This window comes from Xiphias gladius, chromosome 14 (assembly GCF_016859285.1).
Source record: "Xiphias gladius isolate SHS-SW01 ecotype Sanya breed wild chromosome 14, ASM1685928v1, whole genome shotgun sequence".
Classification (NCBI taxonomy): domain Eukaryota; kingdom Metazoa; phylum Chordata; class Actinopteri; order Istiophoriformes; family Xiphiidae; genus Xiphias; species Xiphias gladius.
In genome coordinates this window covers 12,278,502-12,297,357 of record NC_053413.1, presented here as the reverse complement: position 1 = coordinate 12,297,357, position 18,856 = coordinate 12,278,502, and the positions used below count along the sequence as shown (strand labels likewise).

The 18,856-nt window shown below is 42.2% G+C and overlaps 3 protein-coding genes across 3 annotated transcripts in view; 2 read left to right on the top strand and 1 right to left on the bottom strand.

The window, feature by feature from the left end:
- Positions 1 to 1,220: 1,220 nt before the first annotated feature.
- On the top strand, positions 1,221 to 8,561 carry LOC120798641 (cyclic AMP-responsive element-binding protein 3-like protein 3-B). The gene is made up of 10 exons (XM_040143070.1): positions 1,221 to 1,323; positions 1,635 to 1,733; positions 2,128 to 2,404; positions 3,073 to 3,203; positions 3,469 to 3,579; positions 3,805 to 3,911; positions 6,200 to 6,268; positions 7,425 to 7,509; positions 7,888 to 7,981; positions 8,062 to 8,561. The coding sequence occupies exons 1-10, from the start codon at positions 1,303 to 1,305 to the stop codon at positions 8,256 to 8,258; spliced, it is 1,191 nt and encodes a 396-aa protein (XP_039999004.1). The 5' UTR covers positions 1,221 to 1,302; the 3' UTR covers positions 8,259 to 8,561.
- Positions 2,222 to 18,856, bottom strand: part of sirt6 (sirtuin 6) — a 29,644-nt gene continuing 13,009 nt past the window's right edge. The window contains 3 exon segments of the mRNA XM_040143053.1: positions 2,222 to 2,358; positions 3,120 to 3,191; positions 8,034 to 8,254. The gene's annotated coding sequence lies outside the window, so the exon portion shown is untranslated.
- LOC120798947 (relaxin-3 receptor 1-like) lies at positions 12,875 to 14,500 on the top strand. The gene is made up of 3 exons (XM_040143741.1): positions 12,875 to 13,078; positions 13,328 to 13,771; positions 13,877 to 14,500. Exons 1-3 carry the CDS (start codon positions 12,875 to 12,877, stop codon positions 14,498 to 14,500), a joined length of 1,272 nt encoding a protein of 423 aa, XP_039999675.1.

Here is an 18,856-nt window from a genome sequence, read left to right as displayed (position 1 = left end):
TAACATGCTGATGTTTAGCAGGTATAATGCTGACCATGTTCAACATCTTGGTTTTGCTAATGAGCACTAAACACACAGAATAGCTGAGGCTAACAGGAATGTCTTTAGTTTTGCAGGTATTTGCAGTATCACTCATAGAGTGAAATTTTGACGTGATGATGATTCTAATTATGAAAAGTTAAAAACCTAATTTTAACCTGGCGAGCACCTTACCCACACTGCAACCCAATGAGACAGCTCGGACAGAGATTCTGGTGCGTTACGCCAGTAGCAGCTAATGTAGCCTCGAACCATTTGCGGGCTACAGACATCACTCGAGGCAACGTACCAGATTTCGCGCAGATCCCTGTGGGGCCACAAAAGGCTTTATCCAGCTTTTTCACATACGCAGTAGGACTGTGATGTGTAAGATTGGTGAAGTTCCCCTTTAGGGGATAATTCCTTTCTGTCGGAACATGAATTAGTGTACAAAATGTTATTGCAATCCATCCAGTAGGTGAGATATCTCAGTCTGGACCAAAGTGGTGGACCAACCAACCAACACAGATGAACACTGGCATCCATAGAGCCATGCTGCTAGCATGGCTAAAAATACTCATGTAGCATGAATATGTTTTTCTGGTTCCTCTTTGTTTCCCTTGTGTCATTACGGCAAAACCTCTGATTAAGCTTGCAATCCCTTCTAGGGGTCCCAGTTTCTAGGTTAGGAACCTCTGTGATAGGGAACTACTTGAAATGTTGAGAAAAAAAAAAGAAAAAAATAATTAACTATAACTATTCATAATAATCATGAATTATCTGTTTGATTCCATGCATAAGTGGATGGAGAAAGAAACAGTGAGTTTTGTTTGGTTCAGGCAAAAATCAATTCAAATAAACCTGAGTTTTCTACTAACATTGACCGATGAAGTTAAAGCATGACTCTGTCCACCCGCTGCCTTTGAAGGCAATAAAAAATACGCTCTAAATCAATCCCATTCAACTAAAAATGAATATGAAACCACACAGCGAATCAATCCTGACTTATCATGTTGACATCACAGATCACTCTAGGCTACCTCGGAGCAACTTTGACTAATTAATCTATCAGTGAGTCTTCTTGTGCCGATTGGCTCTCGCAGCTGTCTGCTTAACACTGGAGTGGACTGTGATCGCCTGGGTTGGGTAAAATACAGGTGTATCATGTGGCATTTCAACTTTGTCCCTTGAAACAGACTCAACTAGTCCTCCTAGATGCTGGGCAGAGGAGTGTCTTGATCTGGTTGTGTGTTGCGTTTTTATTTTTGCTTTAAAGTTGGAATTATGACACTGACTACAGACAAGGTAAGACACATTTTCAATTCGGAACAATAGGTGCAGCTTTTGGTTTCGGCTCAAGAGAATGGTTCAGACTGAGCGTGCCTCAAGAAAAACAATGTTTTTAAAGAATGTATAAGTGGATGTGTATTGATTTAAGAAGTCTTTGTCAAAAGTAAGTAGGGGACTGAGCAACTACAATTTGAAACAACCCAACTGAAGGAATTAGTCATATTTTTTAAAATCAAGCCGTAAGAGCACACAGGCTGGTAAACAGCTTTTCCTCTGAGAAAACCTCTGTTTTTAAACCCATCGCTCAGAGTAGTCGTTCATTTCAGGTGCATGGTGGGTTGGACTTCATTGACCTCCTGCTCAGGAACACAGATGAAACCACCGGTTGCCACAGCAACCAACCGTGGACTATCACAATTCAAAACGTGAGTGTGATCGTCATTATGCACAGTTCACCCCGGAGTCAATCATGGGACAGCAAAATCACAACCACGAATTAATTGAATCTCATCATGAAAGGTTGACTGCGGAGTATGATCTGTATTTTCAACCAGGGTCATGTGTTGTTGAGCTGAATCTTAGGATGTATATGAGCTCATTTACAGTTTTAATGTGCCGTCCTGTATCGCTGTAAACATCACTGACAGCGATGAGGAGCAAAAGTCATGGGCAAACGGGCTGAAGAAATTGAATGGCGCTTTGTTTATGTTCTTGTCTGTGTTTGTGTGTGGGAATATGATTATTTGATTAAGTCAGCAGTGATAGTGTTATGTGATAATGTACACATATCCCATACCTCATGTTTACATTCCTCCTCAGACCCTGAGCCCTGAAGGAAGTGTTGCTGATGACTTCCTGGATGCCCTGCTGGGTGGGAGTGACTCCTCCTCGGCTCCGGCGTCCCCCCTGTGGTCCCCCTGCACCACAGACAGCGGCATCAACGAGGACCCCCTAACAGATCCCACAGAGAACCCTCATCCATCCTCCTGCACAGCTTTTCCAGTCTTTGACGCAACAGCGTTCCCTCAGCCTCCACCTCTGGAGAATCAGCTGCCACCAAATGAACAACAAACAACTGATGTTTCCATTGATCTAAGTAAGACTAGATTTACAGTGGCAGTTACACGTTGGCATTTTGTACTGGCAAGAAACATCTGTGAGATTTACAGCCACAGAGTGAACCATGAAACAGTGAGCACAAATGTCAGGTTATGATGCACAAAAACTATAGGAACAAGGTGAACCAGGCCACTGGACAGCCAGGTATAAAACGAAGACCTTAATGTGAGATTTATCCATTTGTACTTTGTGTTGCAGAATAATGAGAGCTATTCCCTGTGCTTCTAAAGGCTAAAGGCCCTTTCAAATACCAAATAATTTGGTTTTCCCATCTCTGAGCATTTATAAAAGATAAAAGGTTGCACAATTGTCATTCAAAACGCAAGGAAGATGTCTTTTGACGGGAAGTCTTTTGAATCATTGTCCCTTTTACAATGCCGATGACCACTCAGTGCTAAAAAATGCTTTTAAATTGACTGAGTAAACCAGATCTGCAACAGCACAAAAATATCAAACAAATATCAAAGTGTGACATACAGTTTGTAGGGTGGATTGCAAAAAACAGCAGGGTGTAGCAGTCGCAGAGGTCTAGTTTAAGACACAGGCAGCAACATGCACATTTTGCTTTTTGTTCGAATGGGATGTAGTGACAATTTTGTGAATCAGCACCTGCTGTGTTGCTTGTTTTACCGGTTCAATCTGCAGGCTGGGAATCTAATGACCCCCAGGAGCAGTTTGGAATTGCATACTACCTCAATATGAGCCAAAGCTCCCCTCTGTCATCCAGTCAGACGCCCACAGTGAAGGACCTGCTGTTGTCAAACCTGGGACAGAAAGTAAGGAGAGAAGAACTGGGTTGAATATTTCTGTGAAATAATGAAACTGTCAGATTTCTAACCAATGAGGGGTTTTGAATAAAATAATTTAGTTCAGTGTCAGCTAACTGTATGGTCCACTGCTGGCCCACTCTGAGAGCAACAGAGCGCCCTTTGCATCAAATAAACAGAATTTTATGAGCTACGAGTCCACTCCAGTGTCCTCTTTGGGTAAGCAACCCAGAGTGTCACTTTAACTGGAATATTCTGTCCATCTGGTTCACAGATGCAACGAATCCCCCAGCATTCCCTGCAGGAGCTTGTACTTAATGAGGATGAGAAGATGCTTCTGGCTAAAGAAGGGGTGAACTTGCCCAGCAAACTGCCCCTGTCCAAGGTACATGAACAAGACACACACTTAAATGTATGTGGGGCAGATATCACTGCACACACACATACCATACACATCCACTCACACACTCATGGAGGCATCTAAATCTAAATCTGTATCCCCAGTTGCACAACCTCTGCCAGCCCCCCAACATAGTTTCCTCTCACTCACCCTTTTCTTCCTTATTCTTTCTTGTCCCTATCCTCCCATGTGTTTCATCTCCCTGACAAGTTTGAAGAGAGGGTTTTGAAGAAGATCCGGCGGAAAATCCGCAACAAACACTCGGCTCAAGAAAGTCGAAAGAAGAAGAGGGAATATGTTGATAGTCTGGAGGGAAGGTAGGAGCCAAATGCATTCAGCATCCTCACTCAACACCATATTATCACTGCATAACTTGGCCTAGAAAATTAAGCTTTTATCTGAAGTAATTTGTTGTACTCTGAAGCACTTTATAATGAGCCTGTTTTATCATACACTTAATTAACTTCAACAAACTGCTGCATGGTTGGGATGAGGTTTCAAGAGAAAAAGGCTTCACAGAGCTGGACACAAAGTTGACTGAATTCTGGGGAATTCAGCGCCAAAGGAAAAAAATCACAGCAATAACAGACAGGAAAGTATACTGAGAGTACGATGAGTAAAATGCTTGTACCTTCATGATTCTGTCCACCTAGACACTCATCATAGCCAAATCATGTACACATGGTTGGTAACATAGGGAGTCTAAGTCTAAGGATCTACAGCCCTGCTAGTAGCTCTGTGAGGCTGTTCGTAGACACAGTGGTGCTTTAAGCTAAATGCAAACACACAAACCCAAGAAGATCAATAAAGTCAGTATGATTCATTGTCTGGCAACCATGAATGTTGTCTGTATGACATTTCATCTCAGTCCACATAATGATTGTTGAGATATTTCTGTCTGGACCAAAGAGCTGGACTGACTGACAGCACTGCCATTGCCATCCTCAGGGATATCCCGCTAGCATGGCTAAATACTGCTACTATAATAAGTTACAGAAGTATTGTGTATGTAACATAAAACAGATCAGGACATACATAAGGATTAATGTCCACATGATCAAAAACTCCAGAGGGAGGTGCTCTATGCACACAAATAATTGTAACTACCCTTGTATCCTTGTAACATGTGACCTTAAACACACAGATTAATAGAAGAGGGTGATTCAGTCATGTAGAATAACATATACATTTATACAATATGAGAAAATAGAATTAGGTAAGAATTTCCATATAATGATCGAACAGTCTCAGAGTGTGACCTCCAGCACAGTCAGAATATTTTACATAATCAGTGCAGATGCGCTGCTTCAGTTCTTTTTTGCATCTGATCTGTGGTCAGTTGCAAAGAAAACATACTATAGTTAGTATGGTAGCCAGCCTCACAAAAGCGCAGCTAAACCATTCTGTGTTGCAGGTGAATTTGGGGGGGGGGCAGCTGCAGCATCTCACAATAGAGGGGTAGGAGGTTTTGCCAAGATGGAGCTCACTTTAGTCATCTTCCTCCTCCTCCTGTCCTCTACCTCTTGGCTGTGCAGAATGAGCCCTACCGCACAGCCAGCCAGCCTTTGTCACCAGATTTAGTAATCCTGCCTTCCACCCCCACAGTGGCTCTTCCATCCATCACACCCCCCCCAGATAATGCGACCAAAGACTCCTCAAAAAGGGCAGTCTGCAATGCCCCCACATTATTCTGTTTTTTTAGACCCCTACAATTTATTATTCATAAGCACTGCTGGTGTATTTCCAGGGTTGCTTTATCTAACTCATGCGTAGCTTTGGATGGTAATCCTTGCTCTACTGGACTCTAAAATTTGCCATCATTGATTCATCTCAGAATAAAGGAGACATCTGAGACTGTGTGAATGTGCTGTGGACCATAGTTGAATCGGAAATCAGAGCGGTAGAGAGGAGAAAAAAAAAAAAAACAGAGTAGAGAGTTTTTGGTCCAGAGATGGACAAGTTGTGATCAGTGTTTGGTAATCTATAAACCAAGAGACCATGGTGTTTTCCAACCGAATCAATAACCATGAATCTTAATTATATTTTAAGTCTAACAACAGCTTTTGTATCTACCTGCTCCTAAAAAAAAATTCATATCAAATTGACTGTGTGCTTAAGCCAGGGCTTCAAAATCAAACAAAATCAAACAGACCTTTGTGCATATACCCATATATCCTTAATTATCTTAAAGGAGGTTTAAATATATGATGGTGTGCTATCGACATTTCATTCAAGCTTGAGCTCTGAGATTGTCACGTTGCCCAATTAGCAGAGTCAGCATTTGTTGATAATTAAGCCTGCTGCAAGCGGAGTGTATCAACTGGGTATCATCATCAGTTGTGGTTCAGCTCAATCAAAGAGTCATAATGAAGGGTGACTCTTAGTGAATAAATGAAAAAAGGGAGACAGCAGAAGAAGAAAGGGGGTGAGTGTCAGTGGATGACAGAATGGGGTGCGAGATAACACTCAGCAGAGGGACACTGGCAAAGAGCGAAGCGAGGGGGACAAAATGCAACATCCCAACACCGTATGATTTGATACCCTTCTTTCCTAAATTTATCTGTATTTCCTTTCTCTCTTGCTTGTTCTCCCTCTCGTTCTTTAGGATGTCTGCATGTAGTGCTCACAACTTCAAGCTTCAGAGAAAGATCCAGCAGCTGGAGGAGACCAACAAGTGAGTCCTGAAATGAGCCAACAAGGGCTGCAACTAATGATATTTTAATTATTGAATGATATATGTATTACTTTCAATTGTTTTGTTTATAAAATGAGAGAAAGTAGTGAAAAACGCCCATCACAGTTTACCTAAACCCAAGGTGACATCTTCAAATTGCTTGTCATGTCAGACCAACAATCCAAAACCCAAAGATATTAAATTTGCAGTGATTTAAAACAGAGAAAAGCAGCAAATTATCATATCTGAGAGGCTGGAAGAATGAATGTTGAATGTTGTAATTTTGGTTGATAAAGGACTGAAACAAATAGTCCTGTCAGTTTACCCACCGATAACGTTTTGCTTAACCCTCCTCCTTTAGCTACTGTTGCTAGGCCTGTCAAGCTTTTCATTCTCACATGGCACATATGCAGTTTAGAATAATAATGGTGCAGATTTACCTCTTGAAATTCTTTGTAATTTTCTAAAGCAATTGGTCCATGATTTCAGACAGACATGGACAAAATCAGCTTACTCATTTCTAACCAGCAACTGGTTGACGAGGGGCTTTTAGTATGAGGACTAACCAATATGTTTGACACTGTGGGATTCATCTCAAACAAACAAAATAAACCCAACGAAATAAACTTTAAAATGCTGCCTGGAATATTTTAATGTCTCAGTTTATCTTTTTGTTTTCTGTTTCATCTCTCTGTTGGATTTGTTTTCATGGTACTACACTGTTTGAATGAGCGTTGTCTCATTTTCTCTTTTTGCCTTTGTTGTGTGTTGTGTTGCATTATGTCTGTTAGTGTTTCATTGATCTATATTGATGTTGCCCCCCCCCCCCAAGATGCTGGCAACCTGGTCAAGAAAACTTTGTAAACTGTTTAAAAACTGCCAGACTACAAAGCCCATCCAGATTTAAAGCCCAACACGGTGATATCTGGCTAGAACCTGCCATCTCATAAGGCTGCTTTCTTCCCTGACTAGCTGGCAGAGTGCTGCAGTAAAATGAAACAAAACGTGGCAAGAGACGTTTTGCATAACGCACACTCTCCCGACGTGTGCTGCTCTTCTGTTTGTTATTTTAGTTGTCAGTGATCATTAAAAATGATGCCTGTGTATATCAAGGAACCTGTGGCCCCTCATCTTCCTGTCTGTATTTGTATTGCAGTGCTCTGCTGGAACAGCTAAACAGGCTACAGGCTCTCCTCCCTAACAGCTCCAGCAAAACAACACACAAAGGGACCTGCATCCTGGTGAGATTTATAACACAATTTATTTACACCACTGAGAATTTGCTCAGACAGCATAATCTGCAACAACTAAATAATAGGTACAGGTATGGGTATACCAGAGCTGAGGAGGCTCAGCTCTGTCTATTATATGTCTACAAACCAGGCAGTGATTTTTAATGATATGGGCACATCATTAAAAATCACTGCCTGTGTTCCACTGTTGACTACTGCTGTCTTTACATTTAATGTTTGAGTAGCACCTGCGCTCATCTTTTGTGTGAATTTGTATGTAGGTTATGGCTAATAACTCCTTTTCTTCTTTTCCCCGTGCTTTCTGTCATTTCCCTCTGGCCTCCGCACTTGGCCTGTTTTTGTCCCGCTCTCTTTATTTATGTCCAGGTTTTGCTCCTCTCCTTCTCTCTGCTCATTTCTGCAAATCTTCAGCCAGACCCTTACAGCCTACTCAGCCAGGGAGAGTACACAGAGACCAAAGGTCTGTAGGCATGCACACACACTTTCTTTTTCTGTCTCACACACACACTCACGTCTCTCCTCCACACCTCTGCCCATCAGCGCCGTCCCGCTCCCTGCAGTCGATGGATGCACTGCGAGATGTCCCTCCTCCTCTTCTCCCTTCTGTCTCCAGGAGCTTTGAGGCCTTGTACAGCCTGACGGAGAAGCTCTGGACCTGGAAAGACTTCCCCACAGATGACTTCCAGTCCTCTCACCACCAGGATCACAGGCACCGAGGACGATCACTGATTTCCTGAGGATCCCAAGGAGGAAAGACATTAGCAAAGGAGTGCAGGCTTGCTTGCAGGCAAAGCATCCAAATAAGCAGTTTTGTTGCTCTCCAGTGTCTGTTTCTCACTGCAGAGGCTGAGTGAGGTGTCATTGTGTGTTTGCCACCAACTCTAACACACAAACAGCCAGTTAAAAGATTTTTCTAACCGAAATTCCCTCACTTAGATGGAAATCGGTGAGGAGGTCATCCACAGAGATTAAATTGTTTTTTTTTTTCTTTCTCTGGATGAACAGAGCCTCAGGAACCTGGTGGATCATGTATTTTATTGCTGATGTACCACTGCGTGATGTAGGCATGTACAGTAACCCTTCAGTGCAATGCTGACAAAGCATGAGAATTAAAACATTTACTCTGAATTTTGGAAGCACCTGAAGGGTTTTGTTTCTATCATATTTCAATTTTAGAGGAATATTTTTGGAAATATAATTACTTGCTGGTCATAGATCTATGTGACGTGGCTTTTTCTAGTGGGAGTCAGAGAAAAATGTTGCAAAAATAGCTGCTATCTAATGCATTCAATGGATCGTGACAGGAGTTGCCGTCTGTTACAGGGAGACCATCCATTAAGCAATAGCACTTTACTGGTTATTCATGTCTGTGGTTTGCTGGAGCAGGACCTCACATAATGTTATCTCCCATATTCTCTCCAGAAGAATTGCATCCACTGTTTTCATCCTCATCTCTGTTCCTGTCCATGATACATCACAATTCAGACTCTGCTTATCTGTTTTACAGAATTGACTTCACAGACGCTCAGCTGTAAATCTGATAAAATTTGTATCACAAAACACAAAGCGAAGGGACAATGATACTCAGTCTCTGTTCGTATTCACCGGCACCCATACTGTACATGCAGCTCACTACATTTTATTAGCACGATGCCCTCCTGCCAAAGAATGACGGCAACATCAAGGTCACATTTATTTTTAAACTGCTGATGGTCATGCGGCCTGTGCTCAGAGTAATAAGGAGAATTCAGCTCAGGACGTTCCCAAAAGATAATCTTTACATATTCTGTGTGTTGACATTTTACTGGAATACAGGCCACAGTTTGAAGACAAAGCCGTAGCTAACACTGAGGACACTGAAGATAGGTCCTTGAAAAATATTTTTATAAGTTTAGAGGATTTTTATAATTTAACAATAATAATAATAATAATATCTGGCCACAGTGGCACTTGAGCGAAATGCTAACGTCAGCTAGCCAACATGCTGACTGTGTAAATGCTAACATGCTGATGTTTAGCAGGTATAATGTTTACTATGTTCACCATGTTAGTTTAGCGCATTAGCATACTAAAATTTGCTAATTAGCCACAAAGTACAGCTAAGGCTGATGGGAATCTGATTCATTTTAGTCATAAACCAATGTATTAGACAAATTTAAATTTTGACCTGCTAGTCACACTAGATGAAAAGTGACATTTCATCCTGAGGAGGACGTGAATGTCTGTACTGAATCTGGCAATCCATCCAACAGCTGTCACAACGTTTCAAGTTGAAAATACATTATACAGATTACATCAGATTTTATTTGTGGGTGGATAAAGATAATTTTGTTTGAGATGATCATGACTGAGAGTGGCCTGGAATGAACTACACCGTCACTGATAATAGCTTTTGTGTTATCTTGCAGTCAGTCCTAATCAGACACTCAGAATCACCTAACCATGACCTCTGTAAGCCTTACAGTCAGTTATTCAGTTACAGATCCTTCTCTGGTCAAGGATGTCCAATGGGCTCATGGTGGTGCTAAAGGATAAGTCAGGGGATCTCTGGGAAACCATGAATGTCTGTACAAAATGTTATGGCAATCCATCCAGAAGTTGTTGCGATATTTCAGTCTGGACCAAAGTGGTGGACTGACTGAACAACCTACATTGTGTCCCTAAGGCCAGGCTGCTGAATTCCATTAATTTAAATAAAATGAAAGGAATTGAGTACTCGCCACCAGGGTTACATACCCGGCACCAGACCATAATATATAGAGATAAGAATTCTTAGAAAATATGATTCAGAAGTTGTATGAATAAATAACATATACAATTTTGTGATCTTATTTAGTACTCTGAAACTTTTACAGGGTTTGGTTGGTGGCTAGTTTTTGGAGGTGGGTGCTATTCTGTTGGTGGGATTTGGACTTAAAGTCTCAGTACATTTAAAAGCCAGGCTGTACAGCCCTGTTCGCTGAACAGGTGTCATTTAATTTAACAATCCATACTAGGTGCTTTTTTTTCCAAGCTGCTACAAGAACCAATGAGGTAAACAAACTTTACAATTTAAAAACAAGGATTTCAGCAAAAAACCTGAACCAAAACAAAGTACGCTATCCACAGTGGGAGATAGAAATTAATTACTGATCAGACTGCTTTAAGCGGTGGGTTGTGGTGGTGTGATAGAGAGTTATAGATGTAGATTGAAATGCAATCAGAAAATCAAATCATGCGAGAGTTGAGCTGAGATACTGCTTGCTGAAGATGAAATGACTGCACATGAGGAGAAGATTACTAATTCAGACATTCTCGCAAGCTTAGTTGGTCCATTTGTGGTTTCATCAACTTTTGAGCAGAGAAGCAGAAATATTTTGAATTCTGCAATCATGTGCTCTTGCATTTACACATTTTGCTGCCTTTATGATGATTTTTTTAAAGTATTTTTTGCAAATACTTTGATTTCTGATACAATCATTGCTTGTATGAGGAGCTGTATTTGAAACTATTTTGTCCAACCCCACATTGTCACCACTCACGTTTCCTGTCATTGCTGCTATATTTATCGTGTCGCAGCAATACGGAGGGAACTATTCAGAGTGTGAATTCAAATTTTCCCCTCAAATGCTTTATCTAGACTATTGACAAAAGGAGGAAAAAAAAGAGGCACTCAATGTCACTACCTCCCTATCCCCTTTGTTTTTTAAGTAAAAACAAAGACAAACTGGTGAAATTGAAAGTAGACATCTTCAAGCATCTCGGAAAGCTCCAGCAGAATGCAAATGAGTAGCTTCACTGCATTTCCATCCTTCTCAGTATTTGGAAAATTTTAGAGGCAAAAAAGGGAAACTGTCAACAAATTAGTGTTGTTTTAGTTGAAGTTGTTCCTGACTACTTATGAAATCAGGAAGAGAAACAGGGATGAGAATAAGTTGCCTCCAACTGTCTTGACTGGACTTCAAATCAGACCCTGATACAGCTTTTTAGAAGAGACGATGACTTGTTTAATGTCCCTTGGAGCAGACTGTTGAAGTGTTGCAGTTTGCTCAGGGAAGGGGTCAGACACTCTGCTGTTGGACAAATTCTTTAGTAAATCCCAAATGCAGGGGAGAGAATTGTGCAAATTGGCTGATGAGTTACATACTGTCCAAGCAAGTCCAGTGTGCCAGTGTGAAAAAATGATGCCTCTGCTAGCATGCATCTCCCTGTTTTTTTTTCTATCTACTGCATACACAGCTGGCCACAGTGACACATTATGTGAATACTAACAGGGACCTTTAAGGAATGCAAATTAAAAATGACACATCTCTCTCTCTCTGGCCATCTCACAAAGACTGAAAGCTGTTTGAAATCTAATCTTTTATTCTTCTGATGTGCATTTCAGATGCATATTAACAAACCCATGTACGCTAAAGAAACCCTTCCTGAAATACCATCCCATACAATTTACCTTCACATCATATGCAGTGATATTTGGACATAACATCTGAGACTGTGATTAGCTGGCTTCATCAAAAAAAAAAAAAAAAAAAAAAAGGGGGTACAGAAATAAATGCAAGGTTATAGCATACACACACTGTAGAAGGTGGTAAAACATGGCCTGCAACACAGTTTTAATTTAAAGAAAGCAGAAACACTGCCTGAAATACATGTGTTTCTGAGCAATCTTTAAAAGACGCCTACAAATAATCAATAGAAGAGCAAAGACAACTCATAAAACACTAAATCTTCTGCAGTTTATCAGGCCAACCCCCCCCCCACACACACACAGCATAGCACAAGCCTTTGCCTGTTGGTTTACGCATGAATCATCAGGTACTGCGCACTAAAGAACCTTTCAATACATCTGACTGTATCTTTTGATGGAAACGTAAAACAGCGATGTCTTCATTTGAGTTTTAAACCTGAACTGTAGTGAGTGGAGCCTCATTCCTTCCCCGTATCTGCTGTAATAAATCATAAAAGCCTAGTAACATTGTATGTGGAAGCCGTGCGTGTGCGCCACCGGTGCAGGAGAGCGTCCGCGACTACAAAAGCCTCCGGTCTCTGGCTGCTGTCAGCATCACTGAGGCAAGCGGCAGCTGCATCAGGTCAGGCTGAGCGCTCCAAAGGAGGCTGCCACAGATTGATCAGCTATTGTATCCCCCCCCGCTTGGAAAAACAATAAAATGCGAGCAGATGCACTTTCAGAAACCACTCGGATAAATTATGCAACTCTGGTCTCCCGCCGAGACCTTCAGCTCTAAATGCAGGACGAGGACGATGGGGATTTTTCGCATCCACACCCGCGCACCCACACTCTGGAAGCCAGCCTGAGAAGCGGAGGGGAACCGTGCTCTAACAGGTAACTCGCCTTTTTCTCTGCGGCGTCATGCAGAGCAACGGCAGCGCCTCCGGACCCCTGGCCGCTCTGGGGGCGTGCGGAGAAGAAGAGGAACGCGAAATCTCCAAACTGGTCAGCCCCACAGGGGCCGCCTCCAACCCGGCAGCTTTTAACCTTTCACTTCACTGCTGGCTTCACATCCTCTCCAAGGAGTCCTCACTGGACCTACACGGAGACAGCGCCAACCTGGCAGTAGGTTTACTTACGGATTTTCCTCTCTTACAAATCCACATGGGTAACATGAATAAAAGACAGTAACTTGCTTGTGACACTTCAATACATGCTGGAGGAAAGTGCTTAAAGGTGTTTTCATGCTTTCGTGCGTATTGTATTTTAACTTTAATTTCCTTGTGTGCCTTTTTGTGACCATTTAGCAGGTTCAAGATGGATCCTGTTTACCAGGAGACACTAAATGAAAATGGTATTGTATGCTTCTGACAGGTGCGAGTTCTCATTGCCCTGGTCTACCTGGTGGTGTGTGTCCTGGGGCTTGTGGGTAACTTCCTGGCACTCTTCCTGCTCCACTCCCGCCGCCGGGGCCGCCACCACTCTTCCATTGACTACTTCGTGATGAGCCTGGCGCTGACAGACCTCCAGTTCGTCCTCACCTTACCCTTCTGGGCCGTGGACACGGCGCTGGACTTCCGTTGGCCCTTCGGCTGGGTCATGTGTAAGGTCGTGAGCTCGGTCACCACCCTCAACATGTACGCCAGCGTCTTTTTCCTCACCGCCATGAGCGTGACCCGCTACCGCTTCCTGGTTACCTCCCTGAAGATGGACAGCCCTACGATCACCACTGCCCGAGCCAAGTGGGCCAGTTTAGCCATTTGGGTGGTGTCACTGCTGGCTACGCTGCCTCATGCGTTCTACTCCACCACAGTCCAGGTTCGTTGAATTGAGACTGGACTACCATCCCTGATTAGATTTGCTTACAGTACATATTTACTGTTGTGGGTCGAACAGCCTCTGATGCAGTTGTTTTGTTTACAGGTCTCTGCTGATGATGAGCTGTGCTTAGTGCGGTTCTCTGACTCCGACTCAGGCCACTGGGATCCCCAAGTCCTGCTCGGACTCTATCAAACACAAAAAGTCCTCTTGGGATTTGTGGTCCCCTTGATTGTCATCAGTGTGTGCTACCTCCTCCTCCTGAAGTTCATCCTCAGCCGGCGCATCGTACGCAGCATGGTCAGTGGGGGTGGCACAGAGAGGTCAGAGTGTGAGAGGAGACGCCACCACTGCTGCCACTCGAAAGTCACCCGCTCTGTCACCATTGTAGTTCTGTCCTTTTTCATCTGCTGGCTGCCCAACCAGGCTCTCACCCTGTGGGGGGTGCTAATCAAATTTGACATGGTGCCCTTCAGTAAAGCCTTCTACAACACCCAGGCCTATGCCTTCCCCTTGACTGTGTGTCTGGCTCATGCAAACAGCTGCCTCAACCCGGTGCTCTACTGCCTGATCCGACAAGAGTACAGAGCTGGACTGAAGACGCTCCTGCTGAGAGTGTCTCACTCTGTCCAAAATGTTCTCACTCTGGCTCTGAGAGGGAGACGGGTGGAGGAAGCACCATCCTGTCTGGCTATGATACACAAAGACCCTGTTAGAGGAAAGGTTTGACATTTTCGGAAATGCACTTATTTACTTTTTACTTGCTGAGATTGAGATGAGAAGATTGATACCACTCCCAGGCATGTACATTAAATATGACGCTACAGACAGAGGGTGGTTAGCTTATCCTAGCGTAAGATTGCAAATAGCTAGTCTGGCTCTGTCCAAAGTTCATAAAACCTCTAACGCTCACTAATTAACACACTGCATCTAGTGTGTTTAATCCGAACAAAAACCAAAAGTTAATTAATGCAGATTAATTCAAAGTGAAAAAACAACCACTCACTGTTTTACAGAGGGTTATGTGCCAGACTATTTCTGGGTTGGGACCTATTACTTCCTGGACTCATTGGTTTTTGTATTGATTAAACAAAAAAAGATACAACATGTTAATTTGTGAGCTTCAGAGGTGCTGATAGACGAATCTTGTTTCCTTTGGACAGAACTGCGCTAGCTTCCCCCCCCCCATTGTTTCCAGTCTTTGTGCTATCTATATAAGATAACTTGCTGCTGGCTTTAGCTTCCAGTTTAACACACAGGCGTGAGAGTGGTATCAATCTTCTCCTCACCTTCAGCAAGAAAGCCATGTGAGCGTATTTCCCATGATGTCAAACTTTTCCTCTTTTCCTCACATACTAAAGGAAACGCTCATTTGTGAATCAACTTTGTGTGCTATTCCACATTTCCTTCTAACACTGTCATCCCTCCAAATCTATTTCTCTCTCGCGCACACACACACACACACACCTGAACAACTATATTTTAGCTTTTATCATGGACTTTCGTGAAAAAACTGGCCACTTTGGAAGTCATCTCCCAGGTATATCAGTCAGAAATAATCAGTCAGCTCTGAGTTACACTATGAGCTGATTTTTTTCCACACATTCAAGCAGAACACAGTTTTTCTGATTAAATAGTTGGACCTGCAAAATGTTTTTTGTACTTTGTATCTCACACACCCACACATGCAATCACGACGACTGTAAGATTGTGACCTCCATTAGGATTGATGTGTTTAATATTTATTTGTGTTATTGTTGCTAACTAATCATCTGCAGAATCTGCCACATTTTATCCGTCAGATTCAGTAAAAGTTAACACCAGGATATTCTTCTTTCAGTGTAGGCAGTATTTGATGCTAGTATGAAACTGTGGGCCATTTTCATGTCTCTCCGTGTCTGCCTTACTGTACCGCTGTGAATTGTTTTTGTGAATACACATATGTTCTGTGAAATTAAATAAAACGAGAGGACGAAAGAGTTTAGTGACGTCTTGGGGAAAGTTAATCTCTCCTGCAGTCACATAAAACCATGAAGATGAGGAAAATGAGTCAGCTGCACAAAAGCTGCTCCACGTTTTTGCCCTTTCGCAACGTTTAAAGCCTATATATGGATAACCATCTTCAGCTGCCCACAGATAAGGGCAGATATGCACATCTCACAAACAAACACACACATCACACACACACACACACACACACACACACACACACGCACGCACGCACGCACGCACGCACGCACACACACACACACACACACACACACACACACACTCCACCACAGTCCCTCCATTGTGTACCATTCTGCTAGTAATTACCTCTCCGAATCAGAATCACAGATTTATTTAGCAGGTCTCTGCGTGGGAAGCTCTGATGCTGCTAAAAAGCCAGCGGGTCACCAAGGGAACCTGCATCTTCGAGCTTTGAATGGAAAACAAAAGTGTGATTTCAGACCTGGCATTTGGCCAGTTCTCCTTTTCAGATTACTGCCCTACACTCTGCTGTTCACCGTGGTATCAAAGAAAATCGTCTGTCGCTGACATCTGTTATCATTTTCTCTGATTTAATGTGTTCCTGAAGATGAAGTCACTTCATAACTTGGCTGTTCTCATCAAGCTCAAAGCAATGGAAAGAGCGGCAACAGTACATCCACTCACATCTAGACGGCATTTTCTATTTTCAGAGCCAGCTCACAAAAGACAAGCAACATCTAACAAGTACAAGTGTTGCAATCTTATTTGTGCACAGCTATTCCTTTTTAAGTACAGGGTGCAACTTCCCACTGATGAAAACCACTTGAGGAAATTCATACAGTAGGGGCCATGCATTGACAACTGGTTGAAAGGTTCAAAATGTTTGTTTCCCAAGAGGAAGTAGTCAAAGATGATGTGCATGAATGATGTATAAAAAGGCATAGAAATGGGTCGAAGTCAGTCACATTTGGAGGCGATGTGTCAAGCACGTAGTATAGACATGATGCATCTTTACATCTCAGCAAGCAAAGCTGTTTAAAAAACAGCACGGACGCTACCATTGAAGAAAAGTCTTATTTTAAGTACAAGACAGTCGCTATTTTTATGTGCAGGAATTTATAGATTGAACTGTTAATTCTGCTAATTAGAGACTCTGTGGACAACAAAATATTCCACTACGTGTTCATGTTCTACAAGGTGTAATCAGTAATATAATCTGTTTGAGAGACTAATCTTGACTCTAAGTCCAATTACTAGTTTCTTTAACAGCAAACAGTCATTATTAGGAAGACCATGAGATGCAGCTGAAAGCTCCACTGCAAATCATGGTCTCTCTTAATTATTTAATTATTACCTTTTTCTATTAAGTACGGTCTTCACAATGAAGACCGTGAGATGATGTTAAAAGCACCTGTTTAAAGCTTAACCTCTTTGACAGACTTCTTCATAAAGAGTTTTCAACCAATTCTCATAGCATCATCATGCAGAGCCTTTAAACACCTCTGCTGGTCATCTCCACTAACTTCTGAGGAAGAAACCCAAGGACATGACCTTGGTGTTCTTAATGCTAGCTACAGCCCTGCTCACACAGTGTTGACACCAAGAAGCTGCCCAGTACAACCAGTACAACCAGTCTGAGCTCCACTGCTCAAGGGCACCTCAGCTGTGGTAATAAGGAACAAGCATTGCTCCTTAATTTTCCCCACACAGATTTATCCTGCTGGTTCAGTCCACTCCTCTAGATGTCTAGTGTTATGTTAGCACCTGTAACTTGACAATCGAAACTCTCCTTCCTGACTTTAATGTGCTGTTTTTAATCATTTGTTTAGATCAGATAAGTGTAATCAGAGCCCTGATCTTTGGGTAATAAAAATTAGTGAATGAAATTCACGGACCTATGATTTTACCATTAAGTTTCAGACAAAACCATTAAGTGGCAGCAATCTGAGGTAGCCGTTTTCAGCTTTTGTGCTGTGCTGAAGTACACTTTGCACTGAAGCACAAGCAGTAACAACAAAAACATGTCTCTCTGGAGAATAACTGCCGTCAGGAACTGTGGCAATGAATCTGAATGCAGTTGTTAGTGCTGTTTCAGAGCTTTTGAGACACACGACTTAGGCAAATTAAAATCAAAATGCAAATGTCTCAAAAGGACATAAACGATGTAATGTTCCTCTTTCATTTCTGAGATAATTTTCAAAGAGATTAAAATTGTTCACATATGGGGATGAAGAGGTTCATCCAGCCTTAACTGACTGCTGCCAATTGTAATATATTATAAACTAGGACAAACAGCAAGCTTTTGACATAGTTTGCTTCACTTACCAGTACCAGCTCAAAGTCTTTTTGAACATTTTATTCCCATTTACAAGTAACTTACAGCTAATTAATCAATTTTCTTTTTTTTTTCCTTCCAAACATTCCCTAACTAGAATTAGGGTCTTAAGCAGGAGAGCTCAAGCTCGCCGAAATTGCCTCCAATGGCTCATACCAACCTTCTGAAATTTCAGCTATTCTATTTCCAATTTTACAGCAGTTCATTCAGTTTCACATAAGAGCAAAATATAATTCTATGAATTTGCTGCCGCCTCCATCTGAAGGAGACTCCTCTAATTTCTCGTGCATTTGGACTTCAAGCGTTGGTTTTCAGGTTTACTGGACTCATCAGAAAGGATATGATGACACTTTTTTAATCCCTGGAGGGGGAAAGTATGGGTCAATTCAGTAAAATCGAGACTGTAAAAACTATACAAAACTAATACTGTTTGATTTAAAAGTATTTTTAAAGTGGATTCCACTTGAGGTCTCTCTCTCATCACATCATCCATCATGTTCATGTTCTTCTTTCAGTCTCTTCCCCTCTCTGCTCTCCGTCTTCATTACATTTGCAGTGCCACACCTTTCACAGCGGTAACAACTTCATTTTTCTTCCTCAGAGACTTGCTCATGCTTGCTTATGCTGAATGGGGAGCGTCTGTAAACAGCCATCTTCATGTCACTTTAATGAGACTCAAGGGCTCCACGCTCTGCCTCCGGGTTCACCGAATGACTGCCTTGTATGCTTTGGGGTGACAGCCATTTTGGAGCATAAACTCACCCCAGTCCAAGAGGTCT